Source organism: Schistocerca piceifrons, chromosome 4 (assembly GCF_021461385.2).
Source record: "Schistocerca piceifrons isolate TAMUIC-IGC-003096 chromosome 4, iqSchPice1.1, whole genome shotgun sequence".
Lineage (NCBI taxonomy): Eukaryota > Metazoa > Arthropoda > Insecta > Orthoptera > Acrididae > Schistocerca > Schistocerca piceifrons.
The window spans coordinates 473575665-473597551 of record NC_060141.1 but is presented as its reverse complement, the minus strand read 5'-3'; the positions used below and the strand labels follow the sequence as shown (position 1 = coordinate 473597551).

Genomic DNA, 21887 nt, shown 5'->3' with positions numbered 1-21887 from the left:
TCCAAACTGTGACTTTGACAGCATGTTATTTGAGATAAGATGGTTATAAAGCTGACTCTACACTACTTTTTCTAAAATTTTTGAGAATTCTGGCAACAGTGAAATTGGACGGAAATTTGATGCTATTTCTTTATCTCCCTTCTTAAACAGTGGCTTAACTTCAGCATATTTCAACCATTCAGGAAATATTCCACTGATAAACGACTGGTTGTCAGGATTGTGACATGGACCTGCAGAATATCTTTTGGCCCTAAGAAAACATGATGGCGTGTTAACATTTATTGGTTCTGATCTATTGCTCAGTTTCTTCTCACCAGCAGCTGACATTTCATGACAGGGACATGGAGGAATTCCAGTGACTTCTGTTGTTGGCCTGGCTTGGCTGGTCATCAAGGCTACTTCTCCAGCAGTTCAGCTGAAGTCTTGTGGGCTGCTGTCTGGCTTTCTGCAGGTGGAGCCATACTTCGAGTGTGTGCCTACACTGTACAAAACATCCTCAATCTCACTCTGGAAGATGACAATTATCTGTGATAATCTATTGAGATGTACCATGCTGCTGGAAGTCATGTAGTTAGACGATCCTGGCCCCACAGGACAGGTAGGCCCTGGCACCTGGAAGGTGCCTTCCATGATGATCAGAAAGAGAGGCACTGGATGGCTGTTTCACCCTTCAGTGACAATGATGTTAGTGTGATAAGCACCATGAGATGTACTGGTGTTGGAAGACCCTCAGTATGCACAACAGTGAAGTGATAGATGGCAACTAATGGTAAGACCCGTGAGCAGAAGGCCTTGGTTACTTGGATGTTGTCATCTCAGAAATGGAAAGCAACATGTTTATGAGAATTGCTCGAGCTTCCAACACTTGAATGTCTCTACACCATAACGTCCTTGAATTGAATGCTATAGGTACGAACACCATCAGTCCTAATGACCAACTGCATTCAGACCTGGAGAACTGGGGTATTATGGCTTGAGGTAAGATGTGAGGCTCTGTTCATTATGACTGAATGTGGCCCATTTCGTGCACAATTTCTATACCAGGTGTCAACAGTCCTTGTCCCACTGTGTTTGCTTAACAAGTTGTTACAGGTGCTTAAGTGCAATGTCAAGTCCCCGAAATGTGTTATTGCATCTGAGGTAAAGCTTATTTCTTCATATCACAAGAACTAATAAATATGTCTCAGTCCCTTTAAAAATTCAAATTTGTTGTAAGTTCCTATGGAACCAAATTGCTGAGGTCATCGGTCCCTAAGTTTACACACTACTTAATCTAACTTAAACTAATTTACGCTAGGGACAGCACATACACCCATGCCTGAGGGAGGACTCGAGTCTCTGATGGGGAGAGCCACGTGAACCATGGCAAAGTTCCTCAGAGAGCATGGCTACCCTGCACAACTCTGTCCCTCTCTCTCTCTCAACTGACATTTTGATAAATGTGTAACTTGTGCTTGTGCTTGGTGATTGGCGCCGGTGTAGCAATGTGCGCTCATGTACATGACCAACTTACAGTGCTTATTGCTTCTTTCTGCTGCACAGCTATATCATCACCATTGTCTGGTGTTCTTTGTATCACAAGAACTAATAAATATGTCTCCATCCCTCTAAAAATTCAAATTTGTTGTAAGTTCCTATGGGACCAAACTGCTGAGGTCATCAGTCCCTAGGTTTACACATTACTTAATCTAGCTTAACAACTTTGGTTGTGCTAGTGCAAACTTAAGAAAAATTTAATTCCTTCCCATTTTCTATTTTGGGGGGTAACAGAACATGATATCATCATCATCATCATCACTGTTCTATCTAAAGGCAGGTTTTCACATGGTAGTTCTCCAGGCTGTCTGGTCTTCTTCGATCCTCTTCAGGTCTGCATAATTTCCTCTTCCCTTTATGTCGTCTATCATCTTGTATCTCCTTCTTCCTCTCAGTCTTCTCTCACAAACCAATCCTTCCAAAGCATCTACAAGCAAGCACTCCCTTCTCAATGAATGTCCTAACCAGTTTTTTTTCCTGACATGACACTGAGATGACAAAGGTCATAGGATAGCGATATGCACATATAAAAGTGGCTGTGGTATCGCATACAGAAAGTGTAAAAGAGCAGTGCATTGGCAGCTGTTATTTGTACTTATTTGATTTATGTGAAAAGGTTTCCAAGGTGATAACTGCTGCACGACGGTAATTAACAGACTTTGAACTCAGAATGGTAGTTGGAGCCAGATGCATGGGACATTCCATTTCGAAAATCGTTAGAGAATTAAATATTCTGAGATCCACAGTGTCAAGAGTGTGCCGAGAATACCAAATTTCACTCATTACCATGGACAACACAGTGGCGAATGGCCTTCACTTAACAACTGAGTTGTCAGGGTTAACAAAAGCAGCACTACACGAAATAACTGCATAAATCAATGTGGGATGTACGACAAATGTACGAGAGTGCAGCAAAATTTGGCATTAACGTGCTATAGCAGCAGATGGGCGATGTGAATCCCTTTGCTAACAGCAACACATCACCTGCAAGCCTCTCCTGGGCTCTTGACCACATCGGTTGGGCCACAGAGGTCTGAAAAACCGTGACCTGGTCAGATGAATCCCGATTTCAAATGGTAAGAGCTGATGGTAGGGTTCGAGTGTGACGCAGACTCCACGAAGCCATGGACCGAAATTGTCACCAGGGCACTGTGGAAGATCGTGGTGGCTCCATAACGGTGTGTAGTGTGTTTACGTGGAATGGAGTGGGTCCTGGTCGTGTCTGGCCACTTGGAGATCATTTTCAGGCATCCATTGACTTCATGTTCCCAAACAACGATCGAATTTTTAGGAATGGCAATGCAGCACGCCACTGGGCCACAGCTGTTCACTATTGGTTTGAAGACCTTTCTGGACAATATGAGCAAATGATTTGGCCACCTAGGTCATAATGGAGAGGTCAGTTCGTGCACGAGGTCCTGCACTGTAATTCTACGCAATTACGTACAGCTATAGAGACAGAACTGCTCAATATTTCTGCAGGAGACTTCCAACGACTTGTTGAGTCCATGCCACGTCGGGTTGCTACACTATGAATAGTAGAAGAAGGTCTGACAAGACATTAGGAGTTATCCTTAGTCACCTCAGAGTATATGTAGGGTCATAATTCTAAAAACAATCACTAAACATATGTTGCATCGTGTGCGTCCATATAGAATGGCCAACAGGAAACATACAACCTATGCAAAAGATATGCATGCATGTCTGAAGGACATTGTAGTATAAAAAATGCAGTTACTGCCACAACACAGACCCTGTCGCCATTAGTGAAATAATTACGCCTGGTGGGGCTAAAATAACGATACAAAATAACAGATGTCTTCCTATTCTTAGTTTCACAAAAGTGTGAGCATTTGACATTTGGAGGTTTGGTTCGGCACTGGGGGCTGACTCGGACAGCCGAGTTAGGTAAGGCGAGCGCTCAGGCCTGGCGGAGTTACGGGTTCGAGTCCTCGTCTGGCACAAATTTTCACTTGTCACTAGTAGCTGACACTAATATGTATTCACAATATGTGAATTCATCTAGCGACTTTCACAACTGCAAATTTGAAAGACTGTGTCTGTCTCTTCAGACACTCATACATGTCTGGCGGACATTTGCAGTTGCTGCATTAACACACAGACTGTCTCCATTAGTGATATTCTCAGTACCGCTTCATGAGACAGTTGTAAGATGGCTTCACAAGAGATAATGTGCATTTTTAATTTTATTTTGATTACTCACATGAAACTACTTTAGTTCTTAAAGTCGATTTGTAATGTCGCTTTGCTTTTACGTTGTTTTATGTCTTGAAAGCATGTCATCGGCATGGTACTCGGAAGAATTTGCTTAAAGAGTTACTGATTTTCAAATACTTTTTTAGAGAGTGACAGTGGTTTGTCTTGTACTTAATTTTCCGGCCTGTTGTACAACACTGGTGTGCTTTCTTTTAGATTTTAATTACATACGCTGTTTTTGTACCTTTCACTCTTTATTCTAAACTTGTAACACACGAGATTTGGGAGAAAACTAATGTAGCTATACCTATCGGGAACCACTATGTTATTGTCACCGATCGTTAATATATCCTATCGTTTTTGTTGCATAGTGTTGTGTATTCATTCAGAACTTTCTTTCCTTATGTTATTGATTTTTGTATGTCATAGTTCCGATATTTTGTAAGTTTTCCGTGGAAACTGACCTCATGGTCCTTACAGGAAGCAACAATCTCGGCTTTAGCCTTAAAAAAATCTTTATTTATCAAAACCAATATCATACAAAGTAACCCACCACTTAAGACATTAGTGGGTCGAAGTAACATACAAAATTAATAATTTTCAGCAGCATTTACCAAGACTTTATCTACTTATTGTTAGTATTAACTACAGGATGGAAGATTAGCTACTCTATGGGTACTCCTACTATTTAACTTACTGTTAACCTACTATGCTATCTATTCTACCCTACTCTACAAAACTACATTCTGCAGCGTTAGAGGTGTGCCAGTAAGAAGATATAAACCTACTATCTCTTGGCCGTGCCCACCGAGCTAATCCCAGTGGGCGTGCCCCTGCACTGGGCTGGCCTTAATGAAAATCGCTGCAGGTCTTTTTGAATGTCCTACAATCTATTTCCTACTAATAATTTTATCTACTAAGTCATCATCGGTGTGCTGTGTCTATAGTCGGTATGTTTTCACCCACCCCCTAATCCTGGACGCAACGGATCCCGATCGTCACGGCGGTAGGCCAGTACGCATCCTGGCGGAATGGGATGGTGCATAATGTCACGTTTTTGCACTTTCGTTACTCTAGCTCCCTACGATATTCTCTCAGGACCTTGGCGGATACCTCGCTGGCTAATCTATCGATGATAGTGAAGGTAACTGGGTTCCTGATTAGATAGAAGGTATCTGTATTTGGCAGTTAATCCCTTAACTCTGCGGCAACATCATCGAAGATGGGACACTCGTAGACCACGTGGTCCGGTGTACCTATCCCGGCACCACAGTCACACGAGGGTGTCGCTCTTTTCCCGAATCGGTAGAGATATTCCGGGTATGGGCCATGCCCCGTGAGGAAGTGCAGCAGTCCCTTACTAGGCTGAAAATTCTTCATTCTTAATCGTTCCTGGATGTTTGGTAATAATTGGTATGTTCTTCTCCCTGTCTCATCCCCATCCCAGATCTCTTGCCAAAGTTCCATTTCCCTTCTTTTGATTGATGGTTTATCCCCCACTCAGACCCCCATAATGTCCCCGGTTTTTTCAATTTGCCCTTTTTTACCCAGTACCATGCGGCCTGCTCCATGATTTTTACATCTAGGGGGCACAAGTCCATGAGAATTAACAGTGCTCCCCCAGGAGATGTACGGTAGGCCCCGACTAAGTACAATAGCATGTTCTGCTGCACTCTCCTCACGCCCATAGCAGGAACGACCTTCGTGAGCCTGTGAGCCCAGACTCCAGACCCGTAGCCCACGATGGGGGCGAGGATTGTGTTGTGGTACAACTTGATGAGGTTTGGGGGGAGATGGAATCGCCTATGCCCTATCGTAATGAGGTTATTTAGGACCTCTAGTGACCTATGCATTGTGACTTTAATGTGCCAGGCGAAGCACCATTTCTCATCTAGTACTTCTCCTAAGTATCTTGCTTCTCGACGACATATTACCGGTGTGCCACCCCCTGCAGGTTCGGGGGTTAGAATAGGCCCACGGTATTCCTGCCTGTCGTAAGAGGCGACTAAAAGGAGTCTCAAATGTTTCGGCCTTATGTGATGGTCCCCTCTCGGGTTTGACCTCCATCTTTCTAAATTATTCCGAAGAGCGAGCCACTTGGGGAAGGGCGCCTTACATGGTGCATTGTATCCGTTGTGCAATTAGACCTTTAGCCGTCTTTCTCGTCGTTGCAATGGTGTCCCGCTCGTTTTCGATCTCTTGGGCGATTACCACGCTGCACTCTGCAGTGTTTCTTTTAACTGCGACGACGACCTTGGCCATTTTTGCACCTAAGATCCAGCACGGTAGCCAGTCCGTTGTGGTGGGGCCGCCATGTACCCTCTTGGTTGTAGCCCCCTGACAACACAGGGATCGCTCTACTGATGCCTGCGCCGTTAACTCCCCACGTATGCCAAGGAGTAGATGCCCATCGCCCTGGGGCATCGGGACTCCCGGCAATGGCCATCCTGCCAGGTGGCCTTTGCTGTGGCTGGGTGGCGCCCGTGGGGAGGGCCCTTGGTCGGAGTAGGTGGCATCAGGGCGGATGACCCGCAATGAAGCGTGGTACATCATCTCTCGCTGGCGGCCAGCCGTCAGCAGTCTCTAAGCGTTCCAAAGCTCACTTTAAGGCTAATGTGTATGACTCCAAATCGTTCCCCTCCCTGGCCACACCATGGGAGGAACGAAAGACTGTGAATGAGAGCGAAAGATACTCGCCCCGGTATCTCGTCTGTACCAGAGCTGACGGGGACTCGTTTGTGTCTGTGAAGCCTCAGTTCTTTGTCGAACATTTAGAGGACAAGTTCGGGGAGGTGGAGGGCTTGTCCAAGATGCGGTCTGGATCGGTGTTGATAAAAACGGCATCCTCTGCCCAGTCACGAGCCTTGCTGGCTTGTACGAAGTTGGGGGATGTGTCTGTTACTATCACCCCACATAACAGCTTAAATATGGTCCAGGGAATTATTTTTCACCGCGATCTCCTTTTACAGTCCGATGACGAGCTGCGCGCCAACTTGGAGCGCCGAGGTGTCCATTTCGTCCGGCGCGTCCACCGGGGTCCGAGGGATCGTCAAGTTGCCACCGGTGCCTTCATCTTGGCCTTCGAGGGTGACATGTTACCTGAGAAGGTCAAGGTGATGGTGTACCGTTGTGATGTCAAGCCGTATATCCCTCCCCCGATGCGGTGCTTCAAGTGTTGGAAGTTCGGCCACATGTCTTCACGCTGTGCTTCTGACCTCGTCTGTCGCGATTGCAGTCGACCTTCCCATCCTGATCATCCCTGTGCGCCGCCTCCAATCTGTGTGAACTGTGGTGCGCACCATCCGCCTTGCTCGCCAGACTGTCCGATTCTGCAGAAGGAGCGGAAGGTCATGGAAATCAAGACTCTCGACCGCCTGACGTACACTGAGGCGAAGCGGAAATATGATCGGCTTCATCCAGTGTGCATGACAGCTTCTTATGCCGCAACTGTCACTCCTTCTACAATTCCATCCACTCCAGTCAGTTTTCAGAGTCGAAGTCCCACACCTGCCCCCTTGATGGTGGGGGGCACTAAACCTCCTGTTGCTCCTGCTCCATCTACTTCAGGAGCAACACCCCCCCAACCATCGGGGACATCAGTCCCCCCTTCCCAGCCGGAGAAGCGTAAGACTTCTTCGGCTACTCTCGTAAGGAAGGGGTCCCTTGGGGACCTCCCTTCGCACATTCCGACCGGTTCCAACGCCGACAGCCACAAGTGGCTCAAACAACCGCCAGTCCCTGGTCGTCGGGACACACGGTCATCGTCTGTCCCTGAGACTGACCCAGTGATGCCCTCCCAGCCTGAACCACCCAAGGCACAGTGCGAGAAGCAGAAGAAGAAGAAACTCCCCAAGGCTACTGACATTGTGGTGGCACCCATTCCACCACTTCCTACAAGCTCTGCGTCTGAGGATGAGGTGGAGATTCTGGCGTCCACTGAGGACATGGGTCTCGCCAGTCCCTCGGATGCAATAGATAGCTGTTGTCCAGGTGGTGACTCAGTAGCAGCAGGGGCCCCGGAGGCGTAATCTGCCTCCCCAATCCCTTCAAGCCTTTCCCATCCATGGCTAATACCATCCTCCAGTGGAACTGCAGCGGTTTCTTCCACCATCTAGCTGAGCTCCGCCAACTTATCAGCCGTCATCCTTTCCTTTGCATTGCTCTGCAGGAAACTTGGTTTCCAGCAATGCGAACCCCCGCCCTCTGTGGCTATCGGGGTTATTTTAAGAACCGGGCAGCTTATGAAAGGGTGTCTGGTGGCGTCTGCATATATGTCCTTAACTCTCTTCACAGCGAGTTTGTACCTCTACAAACAGCTTTAGAGGCTGTCGCTGTTCGGGTGTGGACGCCACAGGCTATTACCGTCTGCAGTATTTACCTTCCACCTGATGGTGCTGTCGCGCAGCATGTCCTGGCTGCTCTGATAGCCCAACTGCCGCCACCTTTTTTGCTGCTGGGCGATTTCAATGCCCACAACCCTCTATGGGGTGGGACTGTCTCCGATGACTGTGGTCGGGCCGTGGAGCATGTGTTGGCTCAGCTCGACCTTAGCCTCTTGAACACGGGTGCTCCCACACATTTCAGTGTGGCCCATGGCTCGTTCTCGGCCATCGATCTCTCTATTTGCAGCCCTGGACTTGTCCCATCCCTCCACTGGAGAGTGCATCCTGACCTGTGTGGTAGTGACCATTTTCCCATCTATTTGTCACTGCCCCAGTGTCATTCTTCTGGGCGCTTGCCCTGCTGGGCTCTCCACAGGGCTGACTGGCCGGCTTTTACTTCCGCTGCAACCATTGAGTCTCCCCCACAGGGTGACATTGACGAGGTGGTGCGTGTTTTAACCACGTCCATCATTTCAGCGGCCGAGGCTGCCATCCCCCGTTCTTCTGGCCACCCTCGGAGGAGGGCTGTACCCTGGTGGTCGCCGGAGGTTGCTGAGGCTATTCGCGACCGTCGGCGGGCTCTCCAGCGTCATAGGCGGCACCCGTCTCTTGAGACCCTCATCACCTTTAAGAGGCTCCGTGCCTTCGCCCGTCGTCTTATTGCACGGCGTAAGCAGGAGTGCTGGGAGAGGTATGTCTCATCCTTGGGCTCCCATGTCTCCCCCTCGCTCGTGTGGTCCCGGATCCGGCGGATTTACGGATACCAGACCCCTATGGGTGTCCCTGGGCTCTCCTTGGACGGCGCTGTCTGCACGGACGCTGCCGCCATTGCTGAACGGCTTGCCGCGCACTTTGCTCAGAGCTCTGCGACTGCATCCTATCCCCCTGCCTTTCGCTCTCTAAAGGAGCGAGCCGAGCGGACGCCGTTCTCATTCCACACGCGTCGTTCTGAAACATACAATGCTCCTTTCAGCGAGAGGGAATTCCTCGCTGCCCTCGCCGATTGCCCTGATACAGCACCAGGCCCAGACTGCATCCACGCGCAGATGCTGAAGCATCTCTCCAGGGACTGCCAGAGACACATTCTCGCGATATTTAATCGCATTTGGAGCGAAGGCGTGTTCCCGTCGCAATGGCGAGAGGGTGTTATTGTCCCCATCTTGAAGCCCGGTGCGGACCCACTGGCGGTGGACAGCTATCGTCCCATTACCCTCACCAACGTTTTGTGCAAATTGCTCGAACGTATGGTGGGGCGGCGTTTGTGTTGGATCCTTGAGTCGCGCGGTCTCCTCGCTCCATTCCAGGGTGGCTTACGTCAGGGCCGGTCTGCCACGGACAATTTGGTGCGGCTGGAATCTGCAGTCCGTACGGCCTTTGCCCGACGTCAGCATCTCGTTGCTGTATTTTTCGATCTGCGAAAGGCATATGACACCACATGGCGGCATCACATCCTCGCCACGTTGCATGAGTGGGATCTTCGTGGTCGGCTCCCGGCTTTTCTTCAAACCTTTTTATTGCGCCGCTCTTTCCGGGTGCAAGTCGGTGCCACCTCTAGTTCATCTTATATACAGGAAAATGGGGTCCCGCAGGGCTCAGTGTTGAGCGTCTCCTTATTTCTAGTGGCCATTAATGGTCTGGCTGCAGCAGTGGGGTCGTCGGTGTCTCCTTCTTTGTATGCCGACGACTTCTGCATCTCATTTAGCTCCACGATTACGGGAGTCGCCGACCGCAGGCTGCAAGTCGCCGTTCGCAAGGCAGCATCATGGGCTCTGACTCATGGTTTTCAGTTCTCTGCAGCCAAGACTCGAGTTATGCACTTCTGCAGGCGTCGGACGGTCCACCCTCATCCTGAACTTTACCTCGGCGGCCACCTGCTTGAAGTGGTGGACACTTGCCGCTTCTTGGGACTCGTGTTTGATGCCCGGCTCACATGGGTTCCTCATGTTACTCAGCTGAAGCAAAAATGCTGGCGGCACCTCAACGCCCTCCGTTGCCTTAGCCACACGTCTTGGGGTGCAGATCGCTGCACGCTGCTGCGATTGTACAGAGCCCTTGTGCAGTCCCGGCTTGATTATGGGTGCCTGGCCTATGGGTCTGCATCACCCTCAGTGTTGAAGTTGTTTGACCCCATACACCACTGTGGGGTTCGGCTTGCAACTGGCGCTTTTCGTACCAGCCCCGTAGATAGTCTACTGGTGGAGGCCGGGGTTCCCCCGCTGCGGATTCGCCGCCATCGACTGCTCGCCGACTATGCTGTCCACGTGCATTGCTCGCCAGACCATCCCAATCGTCGCCTGCTTTTTCCTGCCATGGTCCTCCATCTGCCCGAACGGCGACCTAGGTCTGGGCTTTCCGTAGCTGTCCGTGTCCAGTCCCTGCTGTCAGAACTGGGGTCATTCCCTCTTCTGCCTCCCTTCCGGGTACGTACACCTACGCCTCCCTGGTGTTTGTCCCAGCCGTCCATCCATCTGGATTTGGCACAGGGACCTAAGGACTCGGTTCCGCCTGTGGCCCTCCGTCGCCGTTTTCTTGCGCTCCTCGAATCATTTCCGGGTTGTGAGCCTGTCTACACTGATGGTTCCCTGGTTGATGGTCGCAATGCCTACGCTTTTGCTCACGCTGCCCATGTTGAGCAACGCTCCTTGCCGGCTGGCTGCAGTATTTTTACTGCAGAGCTGGTGGCCATCTTGCGCGCTCTTGAGCATATGCGTTTCTGCTCAGGTAGGTCCATCGTCATCTGCAGTGACTCCCTGAGCAGCCCTCAGGCCATCGACCGCTGCTATCCCTCTTCTCCTCTGGTGTCCTCTATTCAGGAGTCTGTTTCCGCCATTGCCCGTTCTGGACGTTCGGTGGTCTTGGTCTGGACGCCAGGTCATGTTGGCATCCCGGGGAACGAACGTGTTGACAGGCTGGCCAAAGGGGCGCTCGACGCCCCAGCTTTGGAGAGCGGCCTCACGGCTCCCGATCAGCAGCTGGTGTTGCGCCGTAAGGTGCTTGGGATGTGGTCTGCTGAGTGGTGAGGCTTGACAATGCCTAATAAACTGCGGGCTGTCAAGGAGACGACCGATGTGTGGCGCTCCTCCCTGCGGTCTCCTCGCAGGGACTCTGTTATCCTGTGTCGGCTCCGCATCGGCCATACATACCTGACGCATGGCCATCTTTTGCGTCAGGAGGATCCCCCCCTGTGTCGGTGTGGGTCCCGGCTGACGATCGCCCACATTTTATTGGAGTGTCCCCGACTGCGCACCCTTCAGCAGTCTTTTAATTTCCCGGGCACCTTGCCTTTGATTTTATGCGACGATGCCTCCATGGCTGACAATGTTTTACATTTTATCCGTGCTAGTCCTTTTTCCCCCTAGGTCCTGCACTTTTCCGTTTCTGTGTCTTTTGTCCTCGCGTCTCTCCATATTTGTTGCTGTTTTGGTGTCTCATCGGATGGTTGACTCTTTCCCTTTTTTGTTGTCGTGGTCAGTCAACCAGTCTCCAGCCATCTTCTTTTCTTCTATTTCTTTCTGTCTGGTGTTCGTCTGTACTCTTCTTTTCTGTAGTGTTCGTTGCCTAATTTGTGTTCTTTAGCACCTGGGGGGGGGGGGGGCAGTCTCCTTCCCCTTGGGGTTTTATCTGCTCTGCGACTTTGTCTCGCTTGTTTTTGGAATGGGGGACTGATGACCTTAACTGTTTAGTCCCCCTTAAACATCCCAACAACCACCACCACCAGTGTGCCATCTATCCTGACTGTAGTGTTTCTGGCCAGTTTGTCTTTTAATAGTAAATAGGTTGATTTATTTGGTGCGACTTTTTGTTTAGTTCTCTGGCACCATTGTGATAGTATTGTCATGGTTCTTTCTATTTTGGGTTGTAATTCCTCTCGGCTACGGCCTCCCACCAACACGAGGGTAGGCTATCACCTCTAGCACACTTACACTGTTCTCCAAGGTGTCAAGGAGGGGCTCCATATTGACATCTCAAAAGACTGGCCCCAGAACAGAGCCCTGTGGACACCCCTTCGTTATCTTTTTGCCCACTCTCCCGCTGGGGGATGATAGCCAGACCTCCTTATCCATACAATAGCTCCTGGGACATCCATATAGCTGCTCTGGACACTCCTTCTCTCGCAGGTTGGAGAAGAGTGAAGGCCACCACAGGTTGTCGAAGGCGCCACGATGTCTACCATGATGCCAACTATGTACTTATGTGTGGACAACCTGCAGACCTCGGCCGCCATGGCGATTGCGTCACATGCAGAACGCCCAGGCCAGAAGCCGAATTGCTTGCTGCTCATCCCACAGAGCACTCGGTGTGCCATCAGTCTGTCAGCCAGCAACCTCTCCAGCAATTTTCTCAGCAAGTCCAACAGACATATCGGTCTGTACTACTTAACCTCTTTTTGTATCTTTATCCTGGCCCTTTTTAATGATTACAACATTAGCCTGTTTCCAGATGGTGGGAAACATCCCGAGGCTCAGGGCATCGTTGTAGATTCTTGCTAGAGGTGTTACTAGTTGAGGAGCGAGGTATTGCACCACCTCTGCTATGATGCCATCTGGTCCTGGGGCTTTACCTCTTTTAAATGACTTGATGTGCGTCGCCACCTCGTTCTCTGAGAGTGGGTACACTGCAATATTATTTTGGTATTCTTCTGTAAGAGCCTGCCTATTTAGGCCTTGTTATTCAGTTTCCTTGTCATCAGGAAGCAGAGACCGGAGAAGGACCTCAGCAGTTTTCTGCCATGACCTTGTCATCTGATTCCCATCCCGGACAGTTGACAGTACCATGGGCGACCTAATCTTTTCTCTAACTATTTTATATGGTATACCCCAGGGATCTATAGCCAGTTTGCTCTGAACATATTTTTCCTAGCTTTGGAGTCTAACCCTTTTGAGTTCCCTTTGGAATTCTTCCTTGGCATTCCTGTAAATTTGTAGCCATCGCTGTTTCTCTTCCCAGACGACACTTCGCTGGTAGTACCTCCTCGCCCTCCTGACCGACTGACGCATCTGCCCTAGTTCGGCGGACCACGGTGACGGGGAGGCCGCTACGGCCCTCCTCCTGGTTGGCACTGCATCCTTCACCGCTTCAGTGATGGCACTAACTAGGTCTTCAGCGTGCTTGTCGACGTCTTCATCACCGTCTGGCCATGTCGGGATGACAAACTCTCTTGCGAGGCGCTCCAAATCTGTTTTATTGTAATTTAGCTGAAATTCCCATCCTATGTCCCAGTGGCACTCTCTATCAGTAAGCTCGAAGGTGATTAGATTGTGATCACTTGTCGTGACTTGGTTTCTTACCGTCCAGTTTTGTAGGTGACCAGCAATATTTGGTGATACTAATGTTCAGTCAATATTTGTTCCTTCTCCTCTTCCGCCAGTGTAGGTGTGGGGATTTCCTGCTCTGTTGGCAACCAAGTACTGCAAAGACATTATTGTTTCCTCCATCTTCTCCCCTCTTCCATCCCGAGTGCCACAGTGCCACAGGGGGGACTTCGCGTTGACATCTGCCACACCACTAACCTTCGACCTCTCAGTGCCGTGGTTATCTGTACTAGTTGGTCGAGGTGTATTACAATTTCATCACCATATTGGAAGTACATATTTACTAGATGTATAACTCCAACGGGTGTCTGAAGTTCGACAATAATAGCGTTCGTCTGAGAGATGCGCAAGCACTGTGACTCTTAGAGCTTTATTTATTACTATGATGGTGGCTTTAGGGTCATTTCCGAAGCATACTGTTTGCCAGTTCACAGCAGCAAAAGCTATGTTTCCCACAAGAGAGTATGGCTCCTGTAGACAGAGTACGTCAAGGCTCATCTCCTCCACCACCCTTCAGAGCTCCTGCATGACTAGTCTGCTGTTGTGTGCGTTGAGTTGTCCTAGCTGTATCATGGCAGTCATGTAAAGTACGTGTGGACGTATGGGTCTGGAAAGGTCTTTCTCCAGTCATATGCTATCCTACTGTTAGCTGTTTGTAGATCTCATCGAGGTCAAATTTCTCATTCCTTCTTTGAAACACCTTTTTAACAAGGTCAAGCAGTGCGCCAAAGTCAGTGGGGAGATTCATGGTCTTTAACTGTATTCTATCGACAGCCTCCATGGCCGAGAAGGTGACTTTATGTCCATACTGATGCCCTACCCACACTATGTGCCGTAATGCTGTGGTCAGGACATTCGGCTCCTCTAGATGGGATAATTGCAGAGCATGTTCTAAGTTTTGGTAGATCCTAACACGATCTACCTCTAAGCGTTTGACCAGTGGCATTTGTGCTGCTTACTGCGTTTACCTGCAGCGGTTCTTCAGATGTGGAGCTAGTTTTTGCAATGTTAGTTGGCCCGTTATAGTAGGACACCTTGCTTTTAATGCCCGATATTCTGGCAATCTCAAGTTCCGGGGTGGAGGGGGAAGGGCGGCCACCTGTTCACATGGATCCGTCTGGACGCACACGTCCACCATTCCTTCTCTTCCTGTTTTACTTTCTGCAACAAAGGTCAGGAATTGCTTAAATTTGACAGCCCTAGCCGCATCCCTGCGCCTCTTCCCCGGGGACTTTCTTTTTGGCATCCTATGCACTAATGTGGCTTCAGCCATAATCGGTCCTCGAAATCAATCTCTGCTCCAACATCCTATAGGTTGGGCAATTCCTTCCTGAGGCGTTATGTCTTTTTCCCTCTCTTGACACATGGAATATAAATTCCAGATCTTGTGCAGCTCTTCTTTATATGGTCTTCTGCCCCACACCTGTAGCAAGCCGGCTTCCGGTCACAGCATTTGTGGATATGATCAAGGTCTCCACAATTGTAGCAGCGAGGCAGCACCAAGTAGTCCCGCACGTTAATGACATGGAATCCTACATATATCCTACCCATAGATGTAAGTTTCTTCCACATGGATCCTGATACTTCTGCTACATGGTGTACTACGTTTCTGTCTCTTGGGCCTGTCCTGAATCTTAGTTTGAAATCGTTTTTGAATTGTTCATCTGTCATATCGTCAAGTTTTTGGCTCTTAATCGTTTCGCACAGTTCATTGTTGTCCCTTGTAACCGGCACATCGTACATGATTACAAGTGGGTTCCTTGGGAGGTTCGCATCTGACTGCCTTACACAGGTTTTGATTATTCAAGATTTTATTTCTGTCCTCTTCTGTAGCTACGTCTACAATGACTACATTTCTGGTTGATTTTACCTTATTAACTTTGATTTTCTCCTTGATTGGATTAACCATAGTCGTGAAGATTTCCTGCACTTTTGTGTCTTGGCTGGGCAGGGGTCTTAAAAAGACCGCCGTGTCCGGTTTTTGTGTGACACCTTCGCAATGGTTTCTTTCGTTGTTTGTGTCTTTGGTGCAGCCTGAGCTACTACACCTGCCTTTGTCTTAACTGGTTGTCTTCGCAGCTGGAAATTTTCTCGTTGTAATTCCACAACTCGCCCCTCAATCCTCACGTGAGCAATCGCCCAAGAGGTGAGCTCATTTTTTAGAGCTAATATCGCTGTCTGACTGATTTTCCCGTTTTTCACGTTGGACTCCAACAGTTGTGTAATTCTGTTGTGTCCCTCGCTTACACTTTCGTCGATCTGCTCCATGTCGGGAGCAGAAGGCATTGAAGCTCTCGCGGACGCACATGAATCGCTTGTCTCTGGTTCGGCCATGATTGACAAGCGATAAAAAAAGAGGGTTGGGAGCCCGTCTCTAACCCCGAACCGGATCCTCTGGCATTGTGGGGGGAGGGGGGGGGGGGAGGGGACACTAAGATGCAGCTCACCCACCAACCTCGTTCCTAGATCAAGGGCACCCCTGAGCTACCGGGTTCAGCACACCATTGCCAGTATACTGGTCCCCTTCAGTGGCCCCGTCATCGACGATTTCTCCCAGTGTTCACCGGCAAGTGCACCTCGCACTCTGGAGAAGCGGATGCACTCCTCGTCCTTCGCCACCTACCAGCCCGAGCTTCCACCTAAAGGCCTAGGACCCGCTCCTACTCAGGTGGCGGGCCGGTCACCCAGTCGTTCGACGGTCTGGACCCAGCTAACCTGGCCCAGGCGATGTCACCACCTCCTGGGTTTGGCAGAACACGCCCTGGTTACCCACGGGCGCGGCGAAGCACACTTGCCGACTCGCGCCGAGGTCTCACGCCTACAAACAAGGTCGCCGGCACGCAGAGCACCTGCTGGTCTGTGCCCAGCGAATTCAGAGGGGGACAGATGGTCAGTCCCTCAGACACAGCTCCCCCTGTGCCACGCACCCTTCGCTTTCGCCTTGGGTTGGGGGCGTTTAACGCCCTACCTTGACGGGAGTTTGACGTCCTTCCTTGACACACGACAACCCTCACCGTTCCACAGCCCGGAGATATTATGAAATTGTGATGATATGATGACTGTGGTGTTACGACCCGGGTCTTATATTGTGGAGTTTGACATCATCGAGACGGTGCGGCACTCAAACCCGAGTTACGTTCCCCAGAGGGCCTCCACACGTACTAGGGGATCATGGCCGACCGTGTCTCACCCACCGCTTTTGATAATTCACGGTGGGCCATTGCGGTTCAGTGAGGATTGCATCCAGTTAAGGGCTAGCCTTTTAACGTCATGCATGGACGGCCCTTCCCGTGCTAGCGTCACCCCATCTAAGGGGGTTACTGAGCGCCGGCGCCACTCCATGGCCACGGGATAGGACATTAAGGTCCCCGTCCTACTCAGATTCCTCTGAGCCTCAAGGGCACTTCAGAACAATCTGAAGATTCCCGGGAATCAGAGGGTCTCCTGGCAGTTTTAACCCAGTTACGGAAGGCAACACACCTCCCTCGGGTGGCGCCACGCAGACCGCTTTTCCGCTTTAGCCTTACAAGATTTAGGGAAACCATATAGAAAACGTAAATCAGGATAGCCGGACGAGCTTTTGAGCTCCATTCCTCCCGATGGAGAATCCGCGGTCTTATAAATCGCGCCACCTTGGAGTGAATAGCTAATTGTTGGTATGACTGCGTGAAAGCAAAATAGAAAGCTGGAAGTGCATATTTGATTCACTCTGAGGTATCATCACGTGTAAACACGTGTTTAATGTCCACACAGAAAACTAAAAGCAACAACATTCTCACCGAGCGAGGTGGCGCAGTGGTAGCACACTGGACTCGCATTCGGGTGGACGACGGTTCAATCCCGTCTCCAGCCATCCTGATTTAGGTTTTCCGTGATTTCCCTAAATCGTTTCAGGCAAATGCCGGGATGGTTCCTTTGAAAGGGCACGGCCGATTTCCTTCCCAATCCTTCCCTAACCCGAGCTTGCGCTCCGTCTCTAATGACCTCGTTGTCGATGGGACGTTAAACACTAACCTAACCTAAGCAACAACATTCTCTTCATTAAAACTTCTAGAGATGTGACCATGTTGTCGTATTGTCATATCTAGTGCGTATCAAATTAATAGCGTAAAAGCATACAGTTGAAAGTACACTATACCAGAAGCAAAAACTCTCAGTAAACACAGGTTCGCAAACGAACTGCTTGCGAGATAATTGCGACTTAGTGATTACCACCCTCTACCGACGTGAGCTGTGTAAACACCACATGACAGTCCGTGGTGTGGTCTCTGTTTACATTTCCGAGACGAGTTGTAAATAGAATGGCTACGACAGTACAGAATACAGTGAGAGTGCCACTCATGTCATATCTGCGGAGCATCAGTTGTGTCCTATGAGTATTGATGGCAACATGGAGCATTACAGAAACGAGGGGTCTGCGGATATGTACAGTGTGTCATTTATGGCAAGGCTAACTGCAATGCACGGATGGCTCCACGCCGTACCAAGAAGCATATGCTGCCGGATTGTACCACCCGAGTCGAATGTTTACAAGGGTGCATCAAAGCCTCCGAGAAACTGGGAGCATTCCATGTTCAACACAAGCTTGTAGGTCTGCACGAACTACACGTGTGCTCAAATATGTGCTGGTGGAAACAGTCGAACACTCTTCAGGTATCTCGAGAAGGAGACTTCCCACTCAAATTCCTTGAATGAGCCAAAATATTGTTTGGAGGATGTTTTTCAATGCAATGTGCACGCATCACTTCCAACGACGTCAGTGACCTAGTGAGGCGTACTATGGTTCTGGACTAACGTTCTGTAAATGGATGGAACAACAAGCTGTAGACAGCACTCAAAAATGGCTCAAATGGCTCTTAGCACTATGGGACTAACATCTGAGATCATCAGTCCCCTAGAACTTAAACCTAACTAACCTAAGGACATCACACGCATGCATGCCAGAGGCAGGATTCGAACCTGCGACCGTAGCAGTCGCGGGGTTCCGGACTGAAGCGCCTAGAACCGAACGGCTACCGCGGCCGGATAGACAGCACAACATTTGAAAATCCCAGTTCGATTTTACAGAGAGCACTCTGTCAGTGGCTCCTTAGCTTAGCTTGCATGTATCGTGAATCTCTTAACCAGCGTAAAGTCCCAAACAAGTGAAAAATGCGCAGATGACTCCTGTATTAAAGGAGGACAGGAAAATGGACAAGCAAAATTATAGACCAATATCCTTAATGTCGGTTTGCTTGTAGAATTCTTGAGCATAGTCTGCGTTCGAATGTAGTAAATTTCCTTGACACAGAAAAGCTTCTGGCCGAAAATCAACACGGATTTAGAAAGCATTGCTCATACAAGGTATTCCACGAGCTGTTGATGAATGGGAATAGGCAGCTTCCATATTAGTAGATTTCTGGAAAGCGTTTGACACAGCGACCTACTGTAGAATGTTAACGAAGGTCGAGAACACGGAACAGGTTCTCACAAATGAGTGGCCCGAAGACTTAGTGAGTAAATGAACCCAGTACGTAGCCCTCGATGGCAAGTGTCCATCATAGCAAGGGTGCAATCAGGACTGTCCCAGGGACCACTATTATTTTCTATACACAGAAAAAATTACCTGACGGACAACGTGTAGCGGTTTACGGCTGTTTGCTGATGACGCTGTGATGTATGGAAAAGTATCATCGTTGAGTTACTGTAGAAGGTTACAGGAAGACTTCGACAGAATTTCTATTTGGCGTGGTGATTGGAATGTAGAAAAATGTAAGTAAATGCAGATGAGTTGGAAAAATAATCCTGTAATATTCGAATACGTTATTAGTACTGTGCTGTTTGGCACAGCCACGTCGATCACGTATCTAGGTGTAACGCTACAAAGGTTTATTGGGAGAGTTCTAGGAAAGTGTAGCGCATCTCGAAAATAAGACCGCTTATCGAACACTAGTGCGACACATTCTTGAGTACCGTCCGAAAGTTTGGGAGCCCACCAGGTCGGATTACAGGAAGACATCGAAGCAATGCAGGCGCGTGCTGTTAGATTTGTTACTGGCAATTTCGATCAGCATGCGAGTATTACTGAAGTGTTCCGTGAACTCAAAAGGGAATCCTCGTAGGGAAGACGCCATTCTTTTCGTGAAACACTGTTGAGAAAGCTTAGGCAACCGGCATTTGCGACTGGCTGCAGAATGGTTCTAATGCGGCAAACGTACATTTCGCTTAAAGACCTTACGGTGGTTTGCGGAATATGTGTAGGCGAAGAACCCAAGATCTTTGGATTTGCCGTCAGGCACTTACCCACGGAGTAACTTTTTTTGTGTTTAACTTTTATATCCCTCATTACTTTTTGGGTGAACTTCCAGGCGTTTTATTTGCGTCTCCCAATTTCCTATTTGGGTGGCGCTAGTTTTAACCTCGGTGTGTGTGTTCGTAGTTGTAGTGAAGTAGAACATTAAATTCATCGATTCACATGTAACTTCCTGCAGGCGTGTTACATTACATTAACAGCAGTGCCACTCACCTTTCCTCAGCCCCAGGCTGCGGAGGTAAGCGAAGAAGTTCCGAGGCCGTCCTTCAAATTCGGGTCGCGTGAGCACCTCGCGTATGAGGCTCCTGGTGGAGACGATGACGGTCAGGTCGCCGCCCAGATGTAAACCAATCACGGGCGATCCGTACTTCTGGGCTAGGAACGTGAACGCCTCGTGCTGCGATCCCAGCTTCTTGCTCAGCCGGCGGATGTCCTGGTAGTTGCCCACCAAGGGAAGCCATGTCGGACCTGGGGAGGCAAACAGTATGTCGCCATTAGAGATGTTCATTATAGAACGAATTTTAGTGCTTTAGCGATATTTTCTAACCACCCTGTCTTCTACGTTATACCGTTATTTTCTTGGAAGCAGGGCGAGTTCATGCACATTACAGGCACAATATTGAATACTGAATTCAACTACGTATTCATGAATGAGGCTGCTACAACTGTTCAACTCTATCACTGGCCCACAAATTTATGATGCTATGGTAAGTACTCTCTGTATATGAAACCATTAAGGCAGATACACTTGGGTTTGCCACTTGACAGTATTGTGCAAATCGCACAATGTTCCATCGATACAACTGTTCGACGTCTTCAGGTGGTGATAGTTTCTGTTGTCGCTGCTGCGAAACGCGACAGATGATAACTGCGCGGCGGCGACGAAATTTGTCAGGCGAGGAGCAGGAGATACTCGTGCGCGGGGAGGCACTGGTTTATAGTTATCGTGGAGAGAGCGCTATAAAACATATTTTCATCCGTCTTATTTGCACACCAGTGTGCATTCGAAGAGAAATGACATACTTTTAATGCGATTTCCGGCTCGCATATGGCATAATTTAAGTGCGATGTTTACGGTATGCTGTAGCACATTAGCACATGAGCTCCGGCCGCCAACGTTTATCTGTTCTTTTTAACAGCCGTCTGCAGCACCATACTTAAAATGCTTCTATATATTTCACTTCATATTTCACAGCCGTAAAGAGCTATACTCCAAATGCAGCTCTATATCACCTTTTTCCCCACTCACTACTTACGCGAGCTTTAACAACATTGCTTTCAAATGGCTCTAAGGACTATGGGACTTAACATCTGAGGTCATCAGTCCTCTAGACTTCGAACTACTTAAACCTAACTTACCTAAGGACATCATACACATCCATGCCCGAGGCAGGATTCGAACTTGTGACCGTTGCAGCGGCTTGGTTCCGGACTGAAGCGCCTAGAACCGCTCAACAAAGGCGGGCGACCATGTTAGAAATCACTTAAATCATGATAACCTGCCATTATAGCACATGTAACCGGTCTAACAACTGCTCCGGACACTTGTTGTCTTATATAGGCATCGCCGACTGCAGCGCCGTATTCTGCCTGTTTACATACCTCTGTATTTGAATACGCATGCCTATACCAGTTTCTTTGGCGCTTCAGTGTATAATTAACAGTGGAAACTGACAGTTGAAAGGATCAAATAATAAAGCAAAAGCATTCCAGGAAGCAGGGTCCATCGTTCGCAAACTAGTTGCGAATTTGTGGTTACAAGCCAACACAAACTTCAGTAGGACAAATTGCCTTTGCTAGTGCATACGTATTTATAGATGTGAAATGCTTGGCCCAGTTTTTCTAAATGTTGTCTCAAATTATCGAGTCGCATTTTTTTTACGAGACCTGCAGAGCATTAATCATAAAGTATTGTAGAGGTTGGTGGGATGTGAGTCCCACGGTCACATTATGGCGAAGTGTGGAGTTCAGTGGTAAGAGGGTGTTGGGCGCGCTGGGGTGCTAATGAAACAGTATTAACGATTTACATATTTACTGTATTTAGTTTTGCATTTGATTCATGTTCTCTGCGGCAGTAGTGACAACAGTAGAAGTGTCATGTGGGATTGGGATGCGTTGATGCGTCCATGTCAGTAGACTAGAGGGTGT

At 48.9% G+C, this 21887-nt stretch overlaps 1 protein-coding gene across 1 annotated transcript in view; it reads right to left on the bottom strand.

Moving 5' to 3' along the window:
• The window catches only part of LOC124795506 (methyl farnesoate epoxidase-like), a 197858-nt gene that overhangs the window by 130563 nt on the left and 45408 nt on the right, over nucleotides 1-21887 (bottom strand). Inside the window, exon 2 of the mRNA XM_047259567.1 lies at nucleotides 19953-20207. Coding sequence (XP_047115523.1) covers nucleotides 19953-20207 — 255 coding nt within the window. The remainder of the gene's footprint in view (nucleotides 1-19952; nucleotides 20208-21887) is intronic.